The sequence below is a fragment of the Cibotium barometz genome, chromosome 39, assembly GCF_041138505.1.
Source record: "Cibotium barometz isolate CiBa-2024 chromosome 39, ASM4113850v1, whole genome shotgun sequence".
Classification (NCBI taxonomy): Eukaryota; Viridiplantae; Streptophyta; class Polypodiopsida; order Cyatheales; family Cibotiaceae; genus Cibotium; species Cibotium barometz.
Window position 1 is genome coordinate 13,633,320 of NC_141084.1, and position 16,442 is coordinate 13,649,761.

The window sequence follows — 16,442 nt, forward strand, 5'->3', positions numbered from 1 at the left end:
ATACTATGTGAATAAGATGAATGATAACACATTTGTGGAGTTGGTATAGTCATTAAAGACTAGAATAGGATGAGCCACTCACAATATGATGGGATAGTTGCACATACTAGGGGAACCTAACAAACTCATGGCATGTTGTAGATATATTCAGGGAAAGATTTGAAGGAGTTGGTGACACATAATAATCGAAGAGTTGGATTGCCAAAGTTTGGACATAAAGTACAGAGGTGGTACTTGAAGGAGAGACAACCAATACACATCTTCTTAGCATAGTTGGATAGAGGCCTGATGTGAAAATATGGAGGAAGAAGGAGGCTGTGGAGGAGCAGACCCCCAAGGGCTTTGCCATTGAGCCTGTGCTGGTAGCGAGTGTGCAGCTGGGATACCATATTAGATAGGATCAATCATCTTTTGCATGGGAAGATGAGAGGTGGGACTAGTTTTGTGAAATAATGGAGAGCTCTATTAGTGCTGTGGGATGGGGGGGAATATAGATGCAACATGAGAAGAGTATGCGGGTACTATGTTCTCCCTTTTTTACTGTTCCTTTGGTATGTGAAAGGATGATTGTTGTACATGTGGATGGATAGCATACTAATATAAACATATATATATTTCCCAAGGTCCCCCATCACTTTCCTCCCTCGAACTAATTAATTAATATACCCAAACAAAATTTGCAAACCATATTATTATCAATAGCTTGTTTATCTACTTTATTTTAAAAAAAGCATATGAAATAAAAGCTGTAGCGGGGCAAGCATTAAATAGAGATGCTATTCGGAACGCCGCGAAAGGTGAGGCCCGCGCCAGCGGAGGCTGGGGCCAGCAATGTGTAGGGGAGGCACGCTGGCCCGGACCGGTGGTGGAGGGTGGAGGCAGCCGCATTGCGGGCTTCGATGGTGGCCTCCACGTCAGCCAGATTGCGGCGAAAAGTTTCCAACGCCGCTAATGCACGGGCGTCTGATGTCCATTGCGAGTCTGTGCGCTCGCCCAGATACACCTCCTCGCTCATGTGCTGAGCCAGAATCTCTAGCACGGCCATGGCGAGGGTGGTCGCGCCTTGTGTTGGCACCATCTCCAGAAAGAATTTCTGCGGGTTGGCCAGCATCTCCACATACTCAGGCGTCCCTTCCTCTGGAATGAGGCGCCTGGCCATGCAGGGACTGTTGGGCATGTAACCGCCATAGGCATACTGCCCGAAGTTCACAGCCGCATGATGAGCAGAGGCCACCCAAATCAACGTCGCCACCACCTCCACCAGATCCTCCACCTTCTTCATGTGCGCCCACCACTCTGCCCCGGAATGGTCCCCGTGCCCTACGTTCTGTACCTCTGTCCACCAGCTCTGCACCTCCACATCCTCCTGCAACGCCTTGTCATCCTTGTAGTAGAGCACCACATAATCCTGTACCCACTGCCGGATTGCGGCCCACAGATCAAGCCCATCAGCTGCGTATGGATAATCCTCGATAGTCAACCGAACCCCATTCTTTTCACTTGGATCCTCTACAGCCATGCCCCTGCAGGCCAACGACAATATCAACCATTTTTTGTAATCATCTGGAATGAATGAAATGGACTATAGGCTTTAGTTATAAACATGCTGTAGCCTATATAATTGATGTGGCCAGAATGTGCTGATCTACCCTTTTGTGTCTCTGAGTGTTATAAGCATGGCATGTAAACAATACCGGATCATCGGTATACCCTTCCAAAATAGCGGATCATTGCTATACCGAGCAAGCCTTACTATAATAAACAGTAGATCTACCTTTTGAGTAGGTCTTTGGGTAGAGCCTCCTCGTCGAATCTCCAAGATTTGTAGACTGCTGATGATATCTCCATGCAGTACTTCCCAGGAGTGTAATGGCCCTCTATTTTTCCCCCAGCATTGATCAAGGACGTCCTCGCCAAAGCGTTGATGTGCATGGTATCTTTGAAGTGGGGCGATAACAGTGTATGGAGAGGATGCATTGTGCTCAAATGTCTCCGTGCAGCAATTATGATGGGCTCCACACAAGCATGCGTTCTTAACCTGCAATTCATGGTTTTAGTCAAGCCTGGCATATGCTTTCTTCTTCTTTTTCTTTTTAATTCATGGAAGCTAACCTAGATTTACTGTGCTGGTCCAAACAGTGCTGGTCAAATTTTGGGGACGTTCGCAAACTTCAAAAATAACACACCAATGTTTATCCTAAGTTGCCCAAGCAAGCAAGCTTCTTGGGTTGGAAATCTACCCAAGGCAAGCTTCTTTAAGTGAAGACTTGGGTTAGAAATCTACCCAAGACATCTACTTTCAATACCCACTCTCATTTTAAAAAATTGTAACGTAAGTCCAAACTTGAGGCAGGAAAGTGTCATTTGTCTTGGCCCAAATGTAAACATCAACTTTTCCAATGCATATAGCATATAACCTGATTTTCTTACCAATGGCTAATAAGTTGGTGATATCCAGTGTCAATGATTGCCACATGAGTTTTGGCCAGGCGCCACATCCAGTCAGGATAGGCAACAGTGTTAGCAGTAAACACTCTGCTGATAGCTTTCTCACCCTTTTCCTTGGGGGGTAGAGTGAGCTCAATGACAATGGGTAGGAGCACACCAGTCCTTGTCAGGTATAAGATCGTTCGAGAGGCATAGGCTTTGCTATCCAACTCATTAATTCTATTGATGAACGGCATCATTGAATCATGATAGTCCAATATATAGAGCAGCCTCTGTTTCATCGCCTGCAAAGATCATCAACCCACTGTCGATCAGTAATTTCTTTTATTACTACTGACCACTACCCCCCTTTTCTCTTTTAGCACTATTGAGCATTGAAGTTGTTACCTCTTGCACAGAGAATCCCTCAAGTAAGGGCTCGAGATCATGAGCAGTTATAGAGGACATTGGTTGCCCATAAATTTCTGGGTCTAAGGTGCTCATGGGAGGAAAAACCTAGACAAAACATCCATGCACAGTGTAAATTAACAGCATATTTTGTCATTACCTTTTTTTTATCAAGGGTATGAGCCTCAGTGCTTATGGGAGCTCTCATACCACATGTCATCAACGCTCCACACAGAGGACTTCTCTCTCATCCCATGCAGCTACACTTGCTTCAAGTACAAGTGACAATCTACCTTGAGACGCTGGATGACAAGAGGATTGATTCCTGCAAGACGTTGCCGTCCAAACTCCTGATCCAATGTCCAGGCTTCCTTGTTTGCTGCCAATCGAAGCACATCATTAGAATCTCCTGACATGACACTGTGGAGTCCTGATTTCGGAAGAATGAAGACGAAACGTAAGGTGAGGTGATTTATGTTTCTAATTACCTTGTACAACACCGGGTGGTGGGAATTCCGTGGGAGTTCCATCAGTAGGTTTCCTTATGATCGGGGTCGACACACTGACATAAAAAGCTTTCAGCTCTCCCACATACAAGTCTTGAATTTGCTCCAGAGCCTCAAAAGGCCGATCGTCGAGTACAAGGCTCTCTAGAGTTGAAATAACGTTGTGACCGAGGCTCCGCAATCCGGCGGCCAGGAAGAGCTCTTTCTTCAAAGCGCTAAACCTATCATCTCGGGGAACGTAAGTACTGTCGAAGCTTGTCTCCGGTTGCTCCAAGGCAGGGTCTGCAGATTCAACAGAAACCAACCATTTGTAAAAACTAAACCATTTGTAAAAACTAGCATAATCCTGAAAGCACCGAGTGAAGACTGAATCTTAAAAACAAGAACGCTTGATTACTTGCTCTCGTATTGAGAGTTTATATACAAATATATAATCAAGCTCTCGTATTGAGAATAGTGAGGTACACCGGGATTCTGCATGAAGTGGGAGAGGAAACCAGCAGCAAAACAGACGTCAGGGCGAGCACAACACGCATGCATCTGGAGAGGATGGACCCATGTCGGCTGTGAGCCTGACACTTGAAGACATGGGGACATGGATGCCTTTGCATGTCTGCATGCTATACCTTTTGAGAATGTCTTCTAGAAAAGAAGATTGTAATAAAGAGTAAGTTCCCTGCATGGAGGCATTACGAGAGACCTGTATGCCAAGACAACAAGAAGGAGGACATCCATCTGTGATGGGAAACAATGTTGCTATCTCTGCTTTGGCTATTGTAATCGTGAAAATATTGTCGCTCATCAGCAAGAGGTCATCCACATAGATGCCCAAGATGACAAAGTTTGATTTGGTCTGGCAAATGTAGATATTTGCCTCAGATTGAAGACGATTGTAGCCTTTGTCGACTAGTATGAAAGAATGAAATTTCATGTACCATTGGCAAGGTGACTCCTTTAAGACAATAAAGGGCTTTATGAAGACAACATAACTTGCTGGGTGCAGCTGCAATTTGATAAAGAGGAGGCTGATTTGTTAGAAATACACCAAAATATCAGGTGACACTGGGAATACGGGCATCCCGTCATTAGGTTTATAGTCAACTTGGTGTGAACAACCTCTTAGTTAGAGTCAAAAGATAAGAGTTTTATGCCTATAAAAAGGTATTGTAATTGGTGGTTAATTCATATCTCATTCTCATTCATAAACCAATCACCTTGTGTTGTGCCCGACTTGCCCTCTCTTTTCTCTCTTCTTCTTCCTCCTCAACCATGGAGAGATTTCATCCTCCATAGCTCCATGGTTGAACTTGTGATCGCCAACATGGTATCAGAGCCATGCTTCTTAGTGATTCATGCTTAATCCTTGCTCAACATCACATACCCTAATCATGATTACCGAGTAATTGTCCATTTTATCAATCTTTCACCATTTATTCTTAGTTAGGTCATCTCCTTCTCTACCCTCTGTCATTGGAGCCTTGTTTGCTCTCGATACACACAACCATTGCTCAATCCATCAATTGGAGCCTCTTCCCATCTCTAGGGCGCACTCGGCAGCAACCTCAATTAATCGAATTTGCGTTGATTAATGCCAAGAGTAGTTGATTAAAAAAACGCTACAATTTTGGGCAAAAACGCAATGACGAGCTACTCACATACTGTCGGTCTAATTCCATGCTACCCCAAGGGTTTTCAATGATGGCAAATCCGTCTACAGCATCAGCTTCACAAATGAGCATCTACAAAAGCTGCTTCCAGCCTGGACACTCAAAGAGAAGCACTTTTGGTAAAGATAAGACTAATCTTGATTAAGTGTTATTAATCATGTATTTATGATTAAGTGTTATTAATCATGTATATATGAGTCTAAAACTCATCAATTGGAATTTCTATTACTTGGTTTGTGCTTACTTTGCAAAATCCCCATCATTAGGTGCTTTAATTGAAAGCTCCCAGTTGCCCCTTCTTCTGCACTACAAACAGTAAATTATCTCTTCTAATCAATAATTAATCGACACTAATCTTTATGATCTTGGACCATTGAGGGTCATATTGAGAAAGCCCCTTGATTTTCCTCTCCGACGGTACTAATCAAGGTATTTTTTGCACAAATGCAAAAAATTGCTTTCATTAATATCTTGATTAGTGCTAATCATCTGAGCTTTTTAGGGCCATTAATGGTTCACATCTCACATTCAAGTGTTGTAAACCTCTTTAAAGCATCAAATCATATTTTCCTTGATTTGAGTGGTCAATTTTATTAAGATATCGAGCTCAACTAGTACTACGGCGGATATTGATGACCCGCCTGGGTGAAAGCTTCCGCATCTACACCACTGGCATGGTTGGTAAGATTATGGGTGATATGCGGTCAGTGGGATGACAGGCTGTGTGACAGCCATTTTGGATTACTAGAGACTGCCATGGTTATAACACCAGCTCATTTAGTCGGGTTCACATTATGGACCGACCCTTGTATGTCGTAGTAGTTGAGTACTAACCTATATATTGTGTACTCTTATCTTTATGTTGCAGTAAATGATTACTAACCCATATATTGTGTACTCTTATCTTTATGTTATGTTGGAAGAGTAGAGAAGAAGAAGATTAGAAGAAAATTCAACTATCCATCTCTCTTGTGTGTGTGTGTGTGTGTGTTTGCTTTGCTAGGATTTGAAGATATCCCTCTCCCCACCAGAGCCTGGTTCATGTGAGAGCTAAGGAGACAAGCAAGAGACAAGAACAAGCATGGAAGGAAGTGGTACTACACGGGTAAAAGCACCATCATCTCTTTCCCCTTCTTGGTTTAGGTACAACACCCCCTCAGTAGCTCTGGGAGCTACACATCTTCGATTGAGAAACTGTCTTCGTGGGAGCAGAGCTACAGGGCAGGTATACTATCCTATTGAATTAAGGTTTTTCGGCCAAATTCGCGTTTCAAGCATGTTACGGACCATGTGCCATCACTGCAGGGTATTTTTGGCAATTTTTTAGAAGTCATGGTAAAGAACTATTTCTGCTCGAAATCTGGTTATTGCAGTACAACAATGCATTTTGGAAGTGTAAACAAGGTTCACACATGTATTGTTTATTCTCAGTGTATGAACATGTACTCTAATCACATTTGGTGACAACACACGCTGTGCTAAAGTACCACTGCTATAGTAGTTACAAGAGATACTATCGTATTACAGATTGCATATAGAAGTTGTCTGTTTGCAGGTTATTTGATTGCTGCAAGAAAACATGTCTGACAGAATTAATCAAATTGTTCGTGAGAAGCTCGATAAAAATAACTTCCATGCCTGGAAGTTCAGAATGACCAATTTTCTAATGGATAAAAGATTTTGAGATTATGTAAAAGGAGACAATAAGAAGCCTCCAAAGTTATCTGAGAAGAATGCCACTCCTACAGATATAAAGGCATTCAAGGATTGGAATCAAGGTACAAGAAAAATCATGTGCTGGCTTTCAATTAATGTCACAGACACTATGATAGGACACATATAAGATGCAAATACTCTAGCAATTGCATGGTAGAATCTAGTTTAGATGTTCCAGACTAACACAAAGGCAAGGAAGTTGTAGTTAAAGCAAGAGTTGCTTACTGTGAAAAAGAAAGCATGTCCATCAATGAATATTCCTTAAAGATCAAGGGCATTGTTGAATCCCTTGGATCTATCAATGTATCAGTGGAAGATGATGATTTGGTGAGTATATGTCTTAATGGACTTGGCAAAGCTTACAAGCCATTCAAGACCTCCATTGCAGTTAGGGAGAATATTCCCAACTTTCGAGACTTGATATCTATGCTGATCATAGAAGAAAAGGCTTTAAGTGAAAATTCTTCTTCACAAAGCAAGAACACATCGAAACAGGCTTTCTACTCTAATTCAAGTAGAAGCACAGGTAGAGGTCGTGGTTGAGACCAAGGTGGTGGCCGACAAGGAAATCAGAATGCTGGACAACAACAGTCCAATGATTCATAGCAACAATCAAATACAAGTGGAAGAGACCAATCTAGAGGTAGGGAAAGCCAAAGAGACCGAAGTGGTTGGCAACAGAAGTGAGCAGTTGTTTGTGATGCATCATAGACTCAATTCCATAACAAGAGATGTATCGGGATTTCAAGATATATGATATGTGGATTCTAGCATCTCTAAACACATGATCAGTCACATGTGTTGAGTGGTTTAGAGATATACAAAAAATAAAAAAACTAGGTTATGTAGAAACAGATGATGATACTACGCATCCCATAATTTACGCATGTTGATAAAGTGCCATTAATGATCTATGAAAGATGACAAAATGAAGTACTTGGCTGATATACTTCATGTTCCGAATATTACAAAGAACCTAGTTGGACAAATGGTTGAGTAGGTTCTACAAGTGACGTTAAATCCTCAAGGATGTTTTGTGGAAGACTTCAAAAATAAGTGTTGTTTGATTGCAAAGGATAACAAAAATGACAAGATATTTACTTTAAATGTGAACATGCCTGAGATAAAGGCAGCCATGTTTGCGCATGAAACAGGTGTCATTGTAGATATTGACATATGACATAAGCGCATTGGTCATGTGAATGTACAGCGACCGAAGTCTATACAGGCCCAAAATATTGTTGCAAGTTTGTCAAAGTTTAAGATGGACGGTATACATAGGGTATGTGAAACATGCCAGCTTGGTAAGCAAGCCGAACATGCTTTCCCACATGAAAAGCATGCAAGTGCAAGGCTATTGAATGTTTACATTCAGATGTATGGAGACCGACCAAGACTGCAACAATTGTAGGTTACAAGTACTATGTTACATTCATTGATAACCACACTAAGAAAGTGTGGGTTTATTTCATGAAGAAGAAAAGTGAGGTGTGTCCTCACTTTCAGAGATTTAAAGCCTTGGTCGAGAAAAAAAAAGACATGCAAATAAAATGCCTAAGATCAAATGATAGGGGAGAATATTTCTCCAATGAGTTCAACGATTTTGTGAGAAAGCAAGGATTCATAGGACAGTTTACGTACAGGTACACTCCGCAACAGAATAGTGTTGCAAGAAGGAAAAACAAACACATTACAGAAGTGACAGTGCCTTGATGGTGAAAAGAATATATTACATTACTTTTGGACAGAAGTAGTAGCAACTGATGTGTACATTATGAACAGGACACTCATTGCAGCTATTCATGGTATGACTCCTGAACAGAAGTTTACAAGCATAAGACCGGATGTATCTCATTTGAAAGTGTTTGAATATATATGTACATGTTCCTCATAAATTGAGAACAAAGTTAGATCCAAACGCAGACAAATACATCTTCATTGGTTATGCTATGGAACAAATAGGTTATAGATGCTATAACCCTGCCACTCGTGAGATGCGAGTAAGCATAGATGTTATCTTCGATGAGATGAGTAGCTGCTATACACCACTAGTGAAGGCAACAAAAGATGCAGATGTAAGAAGTGCTGATGTTACATCACATGTAGAGAAGCAATCACAGGTGCTGAGTGGACCTAAGGAGTCCTCGAGCAGTGAATCCAATGTTAGCTCATAGTCAGGCAGGTTGAAGAATGATGCAGGTACACATGTATCACAGAAAGAAAAAGAAAAGGTAGATCAACCTTTTGTGCCTGATCTATCAGCAGACCACTCATATATGGATGGTGACTCTAGTGGCTCTGAGCAAAGCCTTGATAAGGAGCTTAGCATTCTGTCTGTGATTACTCTTGGTATAAGGAGAACCAGAGCTATTTTGAAGACACCTGGCAATGATCCAAGTATATGAATGTCTACGAGAGTTAGATACTCTGTTGACAGATTGAAATACATATGATGAATATACAACCCATCATTATGCTTACATGATAAAAGCAATACAGGAGGTTGAGCACACTTGCTTTGAGCAGACAATTGAAAATAAGAAATGAAAAGATGCCATGGATGAGGACATGAAAGCATTGGATGCAAATGCAACATGGAAGTTAATGCCTTTGCCTAAGGAAAAGAAGGCAATTAGATGTGAGTATATAAAGTCAAGCACAATGCTGATGGTTCAATGAGCAGGTACAAGGCAGGATTGGTTGCCAAGGGCTATGCGCAGATAGATAGAGGGATTATGCTATTAGTCATCTATGTGGATGACTTGATTATCACTATTGATAGTGATGCAAACATACATGATGTCAAGATGCTTTTGAAACAGAAGTTTGAGATGAAGGATTTGAATGCGCTACGATATTTCTTGGACATAGAGGTGGTGAAATCACCTCATGGCATTTTGCTATTGCAGAAGCAGTATAGCTTCTTGGACATGTTGTCCAAGTATGGTATGACAAGCTATAAGCCTATTTCAGTGCCATTGAAACAAAACACAAAGCTTTCCACAAATACAAGTGAGCTTTTGGAAGACCCCACTACATACAAGCGCACAGTGGGTGGTTTAATCTACATGACCATTACAAGGCCAGACTTGAGCTATACTGTTAGACTTGTGAGTCAGTTTATGGAAGCCTCTAGAAATTCATACTTGGATGCGACTAGACGAATCCTCAAGTGCATAAAGTCCATAGTTGATTATGGACTTTTCTACGAGCTTTGGTACAAACATACAGTTGCATGGATACACAGATACTGATTGAACTGGTAGTATTACAGACATGAGATCTACAAGTGGTTTTATGTTCTCATTTGGAAGTGTTACTATGAGCTGGAGTAGTAAGAAACAACAAACAGTTGCCTTATCGAGTACCGAGACAAGAGTACAAGAGTGCTGCTATGGCAGCTTAGTTTCAAAAGCTACTTGGTGACATAGGAGAGCCCGTGGATAGAGCAATTGTCATATATTATGACAACATGAGCAGCATATAGTTGATCAATAACCCAATATATCATGCTAAAACGAATCACATTGAGATGCATTACCACTTTGTGAAGAAGAAGGCTTTAGCAAGAGATATAGATATGATATATGTCACCATAGAGGATCAGGTGACTGACATCTTCACGAAGACATTGGACATAAGAAGCTCCACAAGTTTAAGAGCTTACTTTAGAGTGTAGTGTGTGAAGTTGAGCTTGAGGAGGAGTGTTGAGATATCAAGCTCAACTAGTGCTAAGGCGGACATTGATGACGCGCCTGGGTGAAAGCTTCCGCATCTACACCACTGACATAGGTGATATGTGACCAGTGAGATGACAGGCTCTATGACATCCATTTTGGATTACTAGAGACTAACATAGTTATAACGCCAGCTCATTTAGTCAGATTCACATTATAGACCGACCCTTGTATGTTATAATAGTTGACTACTAACCCATATAGTGTGTACTCTTATATTTATGTTATGTTGCTTGAGTAGAGAAGAAGAAGATAGAAAAAAATTCAACTATCCATCTCTCTTGTATCTTGCTGTCTCTTGTGTGTGTATTTGCTTGCTAAGGTTTAAAGCTCTCTCTCTCTCCCACATTCTCTTTAAATTTTATTAATCCAAAATCGAGTATAAATATATAACAAAATTATTTGTGAGACAATGAAATTTCTAAGCTTATATGCTTTATGTACCACATCTATCATGCTCATAAATTATTTATACAAGAACAAGACACTGACCATTAACAAGGCTAAGATCCCTTAAGCAAATTCAACACATTATCATTTGAAAAAGAGACATGCATCATCATCCTCAATGTCCATGGCTTGACACCAAAGGGTTGCATCTCGTCCAAAGAGAATGTCTTCCACTCAGAGTGTCATCTTCATCAGGAAGGTCGAGAACTTCAGAATCAAGAGGACGCCCAATAGCAAGAATATTTCATTGTACATAGATATCCTCCAAGAGACGATATCTCCTTAAAGAGTTTAGTTGAGGAAGGAGATCATTTGAAAAATTTGACGCTTGAGGAAACGGGACCAACCTCTAGTTGTGAAGGAGCTGAATCCGACCGAGGAGAGAGTGGAGGAGGATGGGTTTGGACATAGGTTTGGATGAGATGGTGTGAGTGCTTGTTGCTCCACATGTATGGCTAGAGCACATAAGGATGGCAGCTCATGTAAGGAGAGAGTGGACGAGAGTAAAGTAGGAATATTTAGAGTTTTGTGTAGTGGCCGGATATGCCCATGAAGTGGGAGGTCAGGTAGTTATAGGTGACATGGAGTTAATTTTCCTATTAGACGTGAAAGCTGGCCATCTGGAGTTGGAGCATCCAAGAAGAATGGTTCGATACTGTAATGCCTGAAAGCTGACCATCTAGAGTTGGAGCACCCAAGAAGAATGGTTCGACGTTGTAATGCCTTGATTGTAGGCGGACGTGCTAGCGAGAAAGCTACAATTCAAGGGTTGAGGGAGAGGCAAATCGTGGTGACTGTGGGTTTGGACCTAATGCTTGGCGTTGAATTGGAGCAAAAGCTTGGACTGCTAGAGAAAGATGATGTGTTGTTGGTAATATTGAATTCTCCTCCCATATAACTTCGTGTAGTGAAACATTTGATTCATCTGATATTGGTCACATTTGCAGGTGCAAAGGTATTGCCGATGATGAGGATATGAACGCAAGTGAATAAAACAACACAACCATAATCTAATGTCGAAATGACACATCTGAATCGAATACGTCTCTGCATCGTCTCTCTCTCTCTCTGTCTCTCTTTATGCAATGCACACACACACAATGATACACACACACAACACACGTCTTCTCTCACACATGGTATCCGAGATAGACGCAACTCTATTGTGAGAAGGAGATAGACGCAACCCTATTGTAAGAAGGCACAATTACAGCGCACAAATTCACTTCACGCTCCCTTGCTGCACAATTCACCCTCTGACCCATTACTTCATAACCTTAATTGAAGTAAGTCCTCATTCTCACCAACAAAACCCGACGAGCTTGTTGCTGCGACGACAAGTCTTGTTCCCTTGCTGATCCGAACAGTGATGGCGCAAGTTCCCGCTACAACCTCGAGTCATCGCGCTCAAATCGAGCGTCTCAACTAGTCCAATTACCTTGTATGGAGATGGTGTTACGACGACACAATTTATGGACTTACGTCGACGGCACAAACCAATGTCCGCAACTACCACCACTTCAACTCTCTTCTCCATTAGGTCAATCTACACCACAAATTTCAAGGCGATCTCCTTGTCGTCCTCGTTTCAAAGCACCACCTCCTTATCCTCTTCCTTGTGGCACCACTCGCTCCAAAACTCCTCGACGATCCCTTACTATGCAACCACAACAATCACCTAGCCCACCTCTTACCTGGATACACTATGATTCCTCTTCACCCTCACCTCCTAAACGCACTCAACCATTGGCAGATTTCTATGCCTTCTCTCATGAAGCCTCTACATCCTCTTCATCCCCTCTCTTGATGATAACTCCTCTTACACTAGTTCTCCTGATGATCCCATTGATGTCACAATTGCCCTAGATGGACTTAAAAAAGAATTTTGGATGGCTGCTATGAAACCATGACTGAGGTCTAGATCAATGGACAAGGAAGACACACACAGAGGGGAGGCTAACCAAAGGAAAAAAAACAAAACTAGGCTAACCAAAGGAAAAAAAACAAAACTACCTAGTTCTCAAAAAAACAGATGACACCATGTAGAAGCTAACATAATCTTGAAATCACTGAGTGAAGACACAATGTTAAAAACAGTTGCTAGAACTGAAAAGTATGATAAAATAAACCTAAGCTAATACTTAAGTAAAATAAGGTTTTGGGATCAATAATAATTATATACCTCTACAAATCACTTTTATCGTTGTTTAAAAATTTACCTAAATTTACCTTAAAAAAACCATTGTTATCTGCTGTTGTCTCGTGTGCTCTGTTCCGGCAATGTAGTCGAGTTGGTAAGGGGTCACAGTTTCAGGGCGAGGACGAGCCTTCAACCACTGCTTGCTAGGTGTGCTAGATGTAAAATCACCAAAACAACAAAAGGGAATGCCTTCGCACAAACATTAGAAATCAGATCTACTCCTTACCCGTTTTGGTGTGCTTCCGGCCCGTTCTACATCTACGAGGATATGGATACTGGGATGAACCCCCTAACAAAGGCCTTGTAAGCTTCTCATCTTCATCAAGATTACTTATATCGTTGTACATGTCATAGTCACAGATGCGCTCTCCCTACATCCTCTCGCCTGTGCCGTCGCCTCTGATGGACACAAGGTCATCTTGACGAAGCTTCAACAATGCTGGAGGTGTCTCATTTGGAATATATGGCTGCACATGATGGTGGTATATTGTTAACATAAGGCTGCCCATGATGGTAGTAGTTATACGGTAACTGACCACGCTTTTCAGAACATCTACAAGCTCCTCTACAAACCATACCAGCAGCCACTAACATACCTGGTTGGAAAAGAAGACGCGAGGTCGGCCGAAGTAGAGATTGGAGTGGTTGATCCAAGTGTGACAAGGGAAGTAGATCTGGGTGCTGTCAGGCAGGTCCAGGGTGACGGACTTGAGGTAAAATTCATTGGAATAGTAGCTTTCTAAGAGTATGGCACCAGGTGTCCCGAAGTCCTTGTCCACAGAGAAGGAGATGGTGATGAGAGAGTCGGAGCCTTCACTTACTCCGCCTCATAGTCTTAAGTAGGATTCAGGGCTGATTTTGGTTTCTTTAGTCACTGTAGTTAACAAAATGCAGCCTAAGGTTACCTAAGACACAAATCAGTGTGTTCGTAAGGGTGCTATGCAGGAAATCCCATACACCTTTGGAGGTAGTAAGAGTGCGTACTAGCTGCACTTGGCGGTCACCAAGATGGAGCATGATCTCCATACCAGCAGTAATGTCCCGTTTCTTCCAGGTGTCAAGATCCACTAGAGCTGTTTGCAGGTGGGGCTGGTATAGAGTCGTCAATTAATGACCAAAGCTCTGGGCAGTGTAGGAGGAGCTCCATGTGAACATGCCAGACAAGATAATTTGAGCCAATTAACTCGTCAACGTGGTAAATGCGTGAAGCAATGGAATTTGCCACCACATGTGGAGGAGCGACTGGAGGTAGAATCAGGTCGCCAATACCTTGAGTGGTAAAGCCATGACTGAGGTCTAGATCAATAGACAAGGGAGACACACTGATACCATGTAGAAACTAACATAATCTTGAAATCACTGAGTGAAGACTCAATTGCTAGAATTGAAAAGTGTAATAAAATAAACCTAAGCTAATAAAATAAACCTAAGCTATACTTACATAAAATAAGTTTTATTAAAAGCTCTAGAGTAAAGTCCTACTACTACGGTTGTAATTTTTTTGGGATCCATAATAAGTTTTATTAAAAGCTCTAGAGTAAAGTCCTACTACTACGGTTGTAATTTTTTTGGGATCCATGATAATTATATATATATAAATTTAGAAAATATCCAAAAGTTGTAGTACAGCCAAGTAAAATCTAAACTACTGACCTCTACAAATCACTTTTTGTCGTTGTTTAAAAATTCACCTAAATTTACCTTAAAAATCCTCTCTCTCCTCCTCCATAAAAAAAACCATTGTTATCTGCTGTTGTCTCGTGTGTTCTGTTTCGGCAATGTACTCGAGTTGGTAAGGGGTCACAGTTTCAGGGCGAGGACGAGCCTTCAACCGCTGCTTGCTAGGTGCGCTACATGTAAAACCACCAAAACAACAAAAGGGAATGCCTTCGCACAAACATTAGAAATCAGATCTACAGCTCCTTACCCTTTTTGGTATGGTTCCGGCCCGTTCTACATCTACGAGGATACGGATACTCGCATGAGCCCCCCAACACAGGTCTTGTAAGCTTCTCATCTTTATCAGGATTACTTATATCGTTGTACGTGTCATAGTCACAGATGCGCTCCCCATACATCCTCTCGCCTGTGCCGTCGCCTCTGATGGACACAAGGTCATCGTGACGAAGCTTGAGTAATGCCGGAGGTGTCTCATTTGGAATATATGGCTGCACATGATGGTAGTATATATTGTTAACATAAGGCTGCCCATGATGGTAGTAGTTATACGGTAATTAACTTTTCACTCTTTCACGCTTTTCAGAACATCTACAAGCTCCTCTACAAACCATACCAGCAGCCACTAACATACCTGGTTTGAAAAGAAGACGCGAGGTCGGCCGAAGTAGAGATTGGAGTGGTTGATCCAAGTGTGACAAGGGAAGTAGATCTGGGTGCTGTCAGGCAGGTCCAGGGTGATGGACTTGAGGTAAAATTCATTGGAATAGTAGCTTTCTAAGAGTATGGCACCAGGTGTCCCGAAGTCCTTGTCCACAGAGAAGGAGATGGTGATGAGAGAGTCGGAGCCTTCACTTACTCCGCCCCATAGTCTTAAGTAGGATTCAGGGCTGATTTTGGTTTCTTTAGTCACTGTAGTTAACAAAATGCAGCCATCAGACACACTTCGAGCAAGATGAGTGAGTGAGTGTGTGTGTGTGTGTGTGTGCGCGCGTGTGTGTGTGTGAGAGAGAGAGAGAGAGAGAGAGAGTAAGTACTGTGTGTGTGTGTGGGAGAGAGACAGAGAGAATCTGCAGTATGTGTGTGTATGAGTGACTAGCCTGTGTCGATCTCTAGGCTCACAAGACGCAATTTCACTCTGTTTCCACGCAGCTCACTGAGAACATCGGAGCCGAGATCGAAGTAGCCCTCGCTGAGGATCCTCACAATGGACTTGATCTTCTTCATGTTGACTGCTAGGGGCTGATTATAGGAGGCCTCCTTTTAAAGAATCCGAATGGTGTGTATGTATTATTTATTTATTCATGATGTTTGTTGGACTAAGTCGTCGTCGCTCACGAGTTACATCATGTCACGTGATACATTGTTGGACCCCATGTGCTATTGTAAGGAGACCACATCTGCTATGTAAGGACCACATTGTTGGACCACATGTGCTATTGTAAGGAGACCACATCTGCTATGTAAGGACCACATTGTTGGACCACATGTGCTATGTAAGGACCTTACTGACAACACATTGAAAGTAGCTTCGGAACAAGGGATGCCCTTTGAGATAGGTATCTTTGCCCATCAAATTTGACGGGAAAGGGATGATACTTGTAAGTATTTCACCATTTACATGTATTTTTATGATATCTAACAAATATTTTTG

The 16,442-nt window shown here is 41.9% G+C and overlaps 1 protein-coding gene across 1 annotated transcript; it reads right to left on the reverse strand.

Moving 5' to 3' along the window:
- Window positions 1-689: 689 nt before the first annotated feature.
- LOC147615750 (linoleate 9S-lipoxygenase-like) lies at window positions 690-16,102 on the reverse strand. Its single transcript, XM_086778333.1, has 9 exons — window positions 15,889-16,102; window positions 15,423-15,700; window positions 15,039-15,279; window positions 3,324-3,623; window positions 3,129-3,214; window positions 2,836-2,943; window positions 2,431-2,732; window positions 1,775-2,038; window positions 690-1,523 (listed from the first exon to the last, which is right to left on the reverse strand). The coding sequence occupies exons 1-9, from the start codon at window positions 16,013-16,015 to the stop codon at window positions 764-766; spliced, it is 2,466 nt and encodes an 821-aa protein (XP_086634459.1). The 5' UTR covers window positions 16,016-16,102; the 3' UTR covers window positions 690-763.
- Between the last annotated feature and the right edge of the window lie 340 nt (window positions 16,103-16,442).

Coding starts and splice junctions, on each gene's coding strand:
- LOC147615750 (XM_086778333.1), bottom strand. CDS start 16,015: ATGAAGAAGATCAAGTCCATTGTGAGGATCCTCAGCGAGGGCTACTTC. Junction 2,733..2,835: donor AGGGATTCTCTGTGCAAGAG/GTAACAACTTCA, acceptor TGATCTTTGCAG/GCGATGAAACAGAGGCTGCT. Junction 1,524..1,774: donor CCCAAAGACCTACTCAAAAG/GTAGATCTACTG, acceptor GTTGGCCTGCAG/GGGCATGGCTGTAGAGGATC.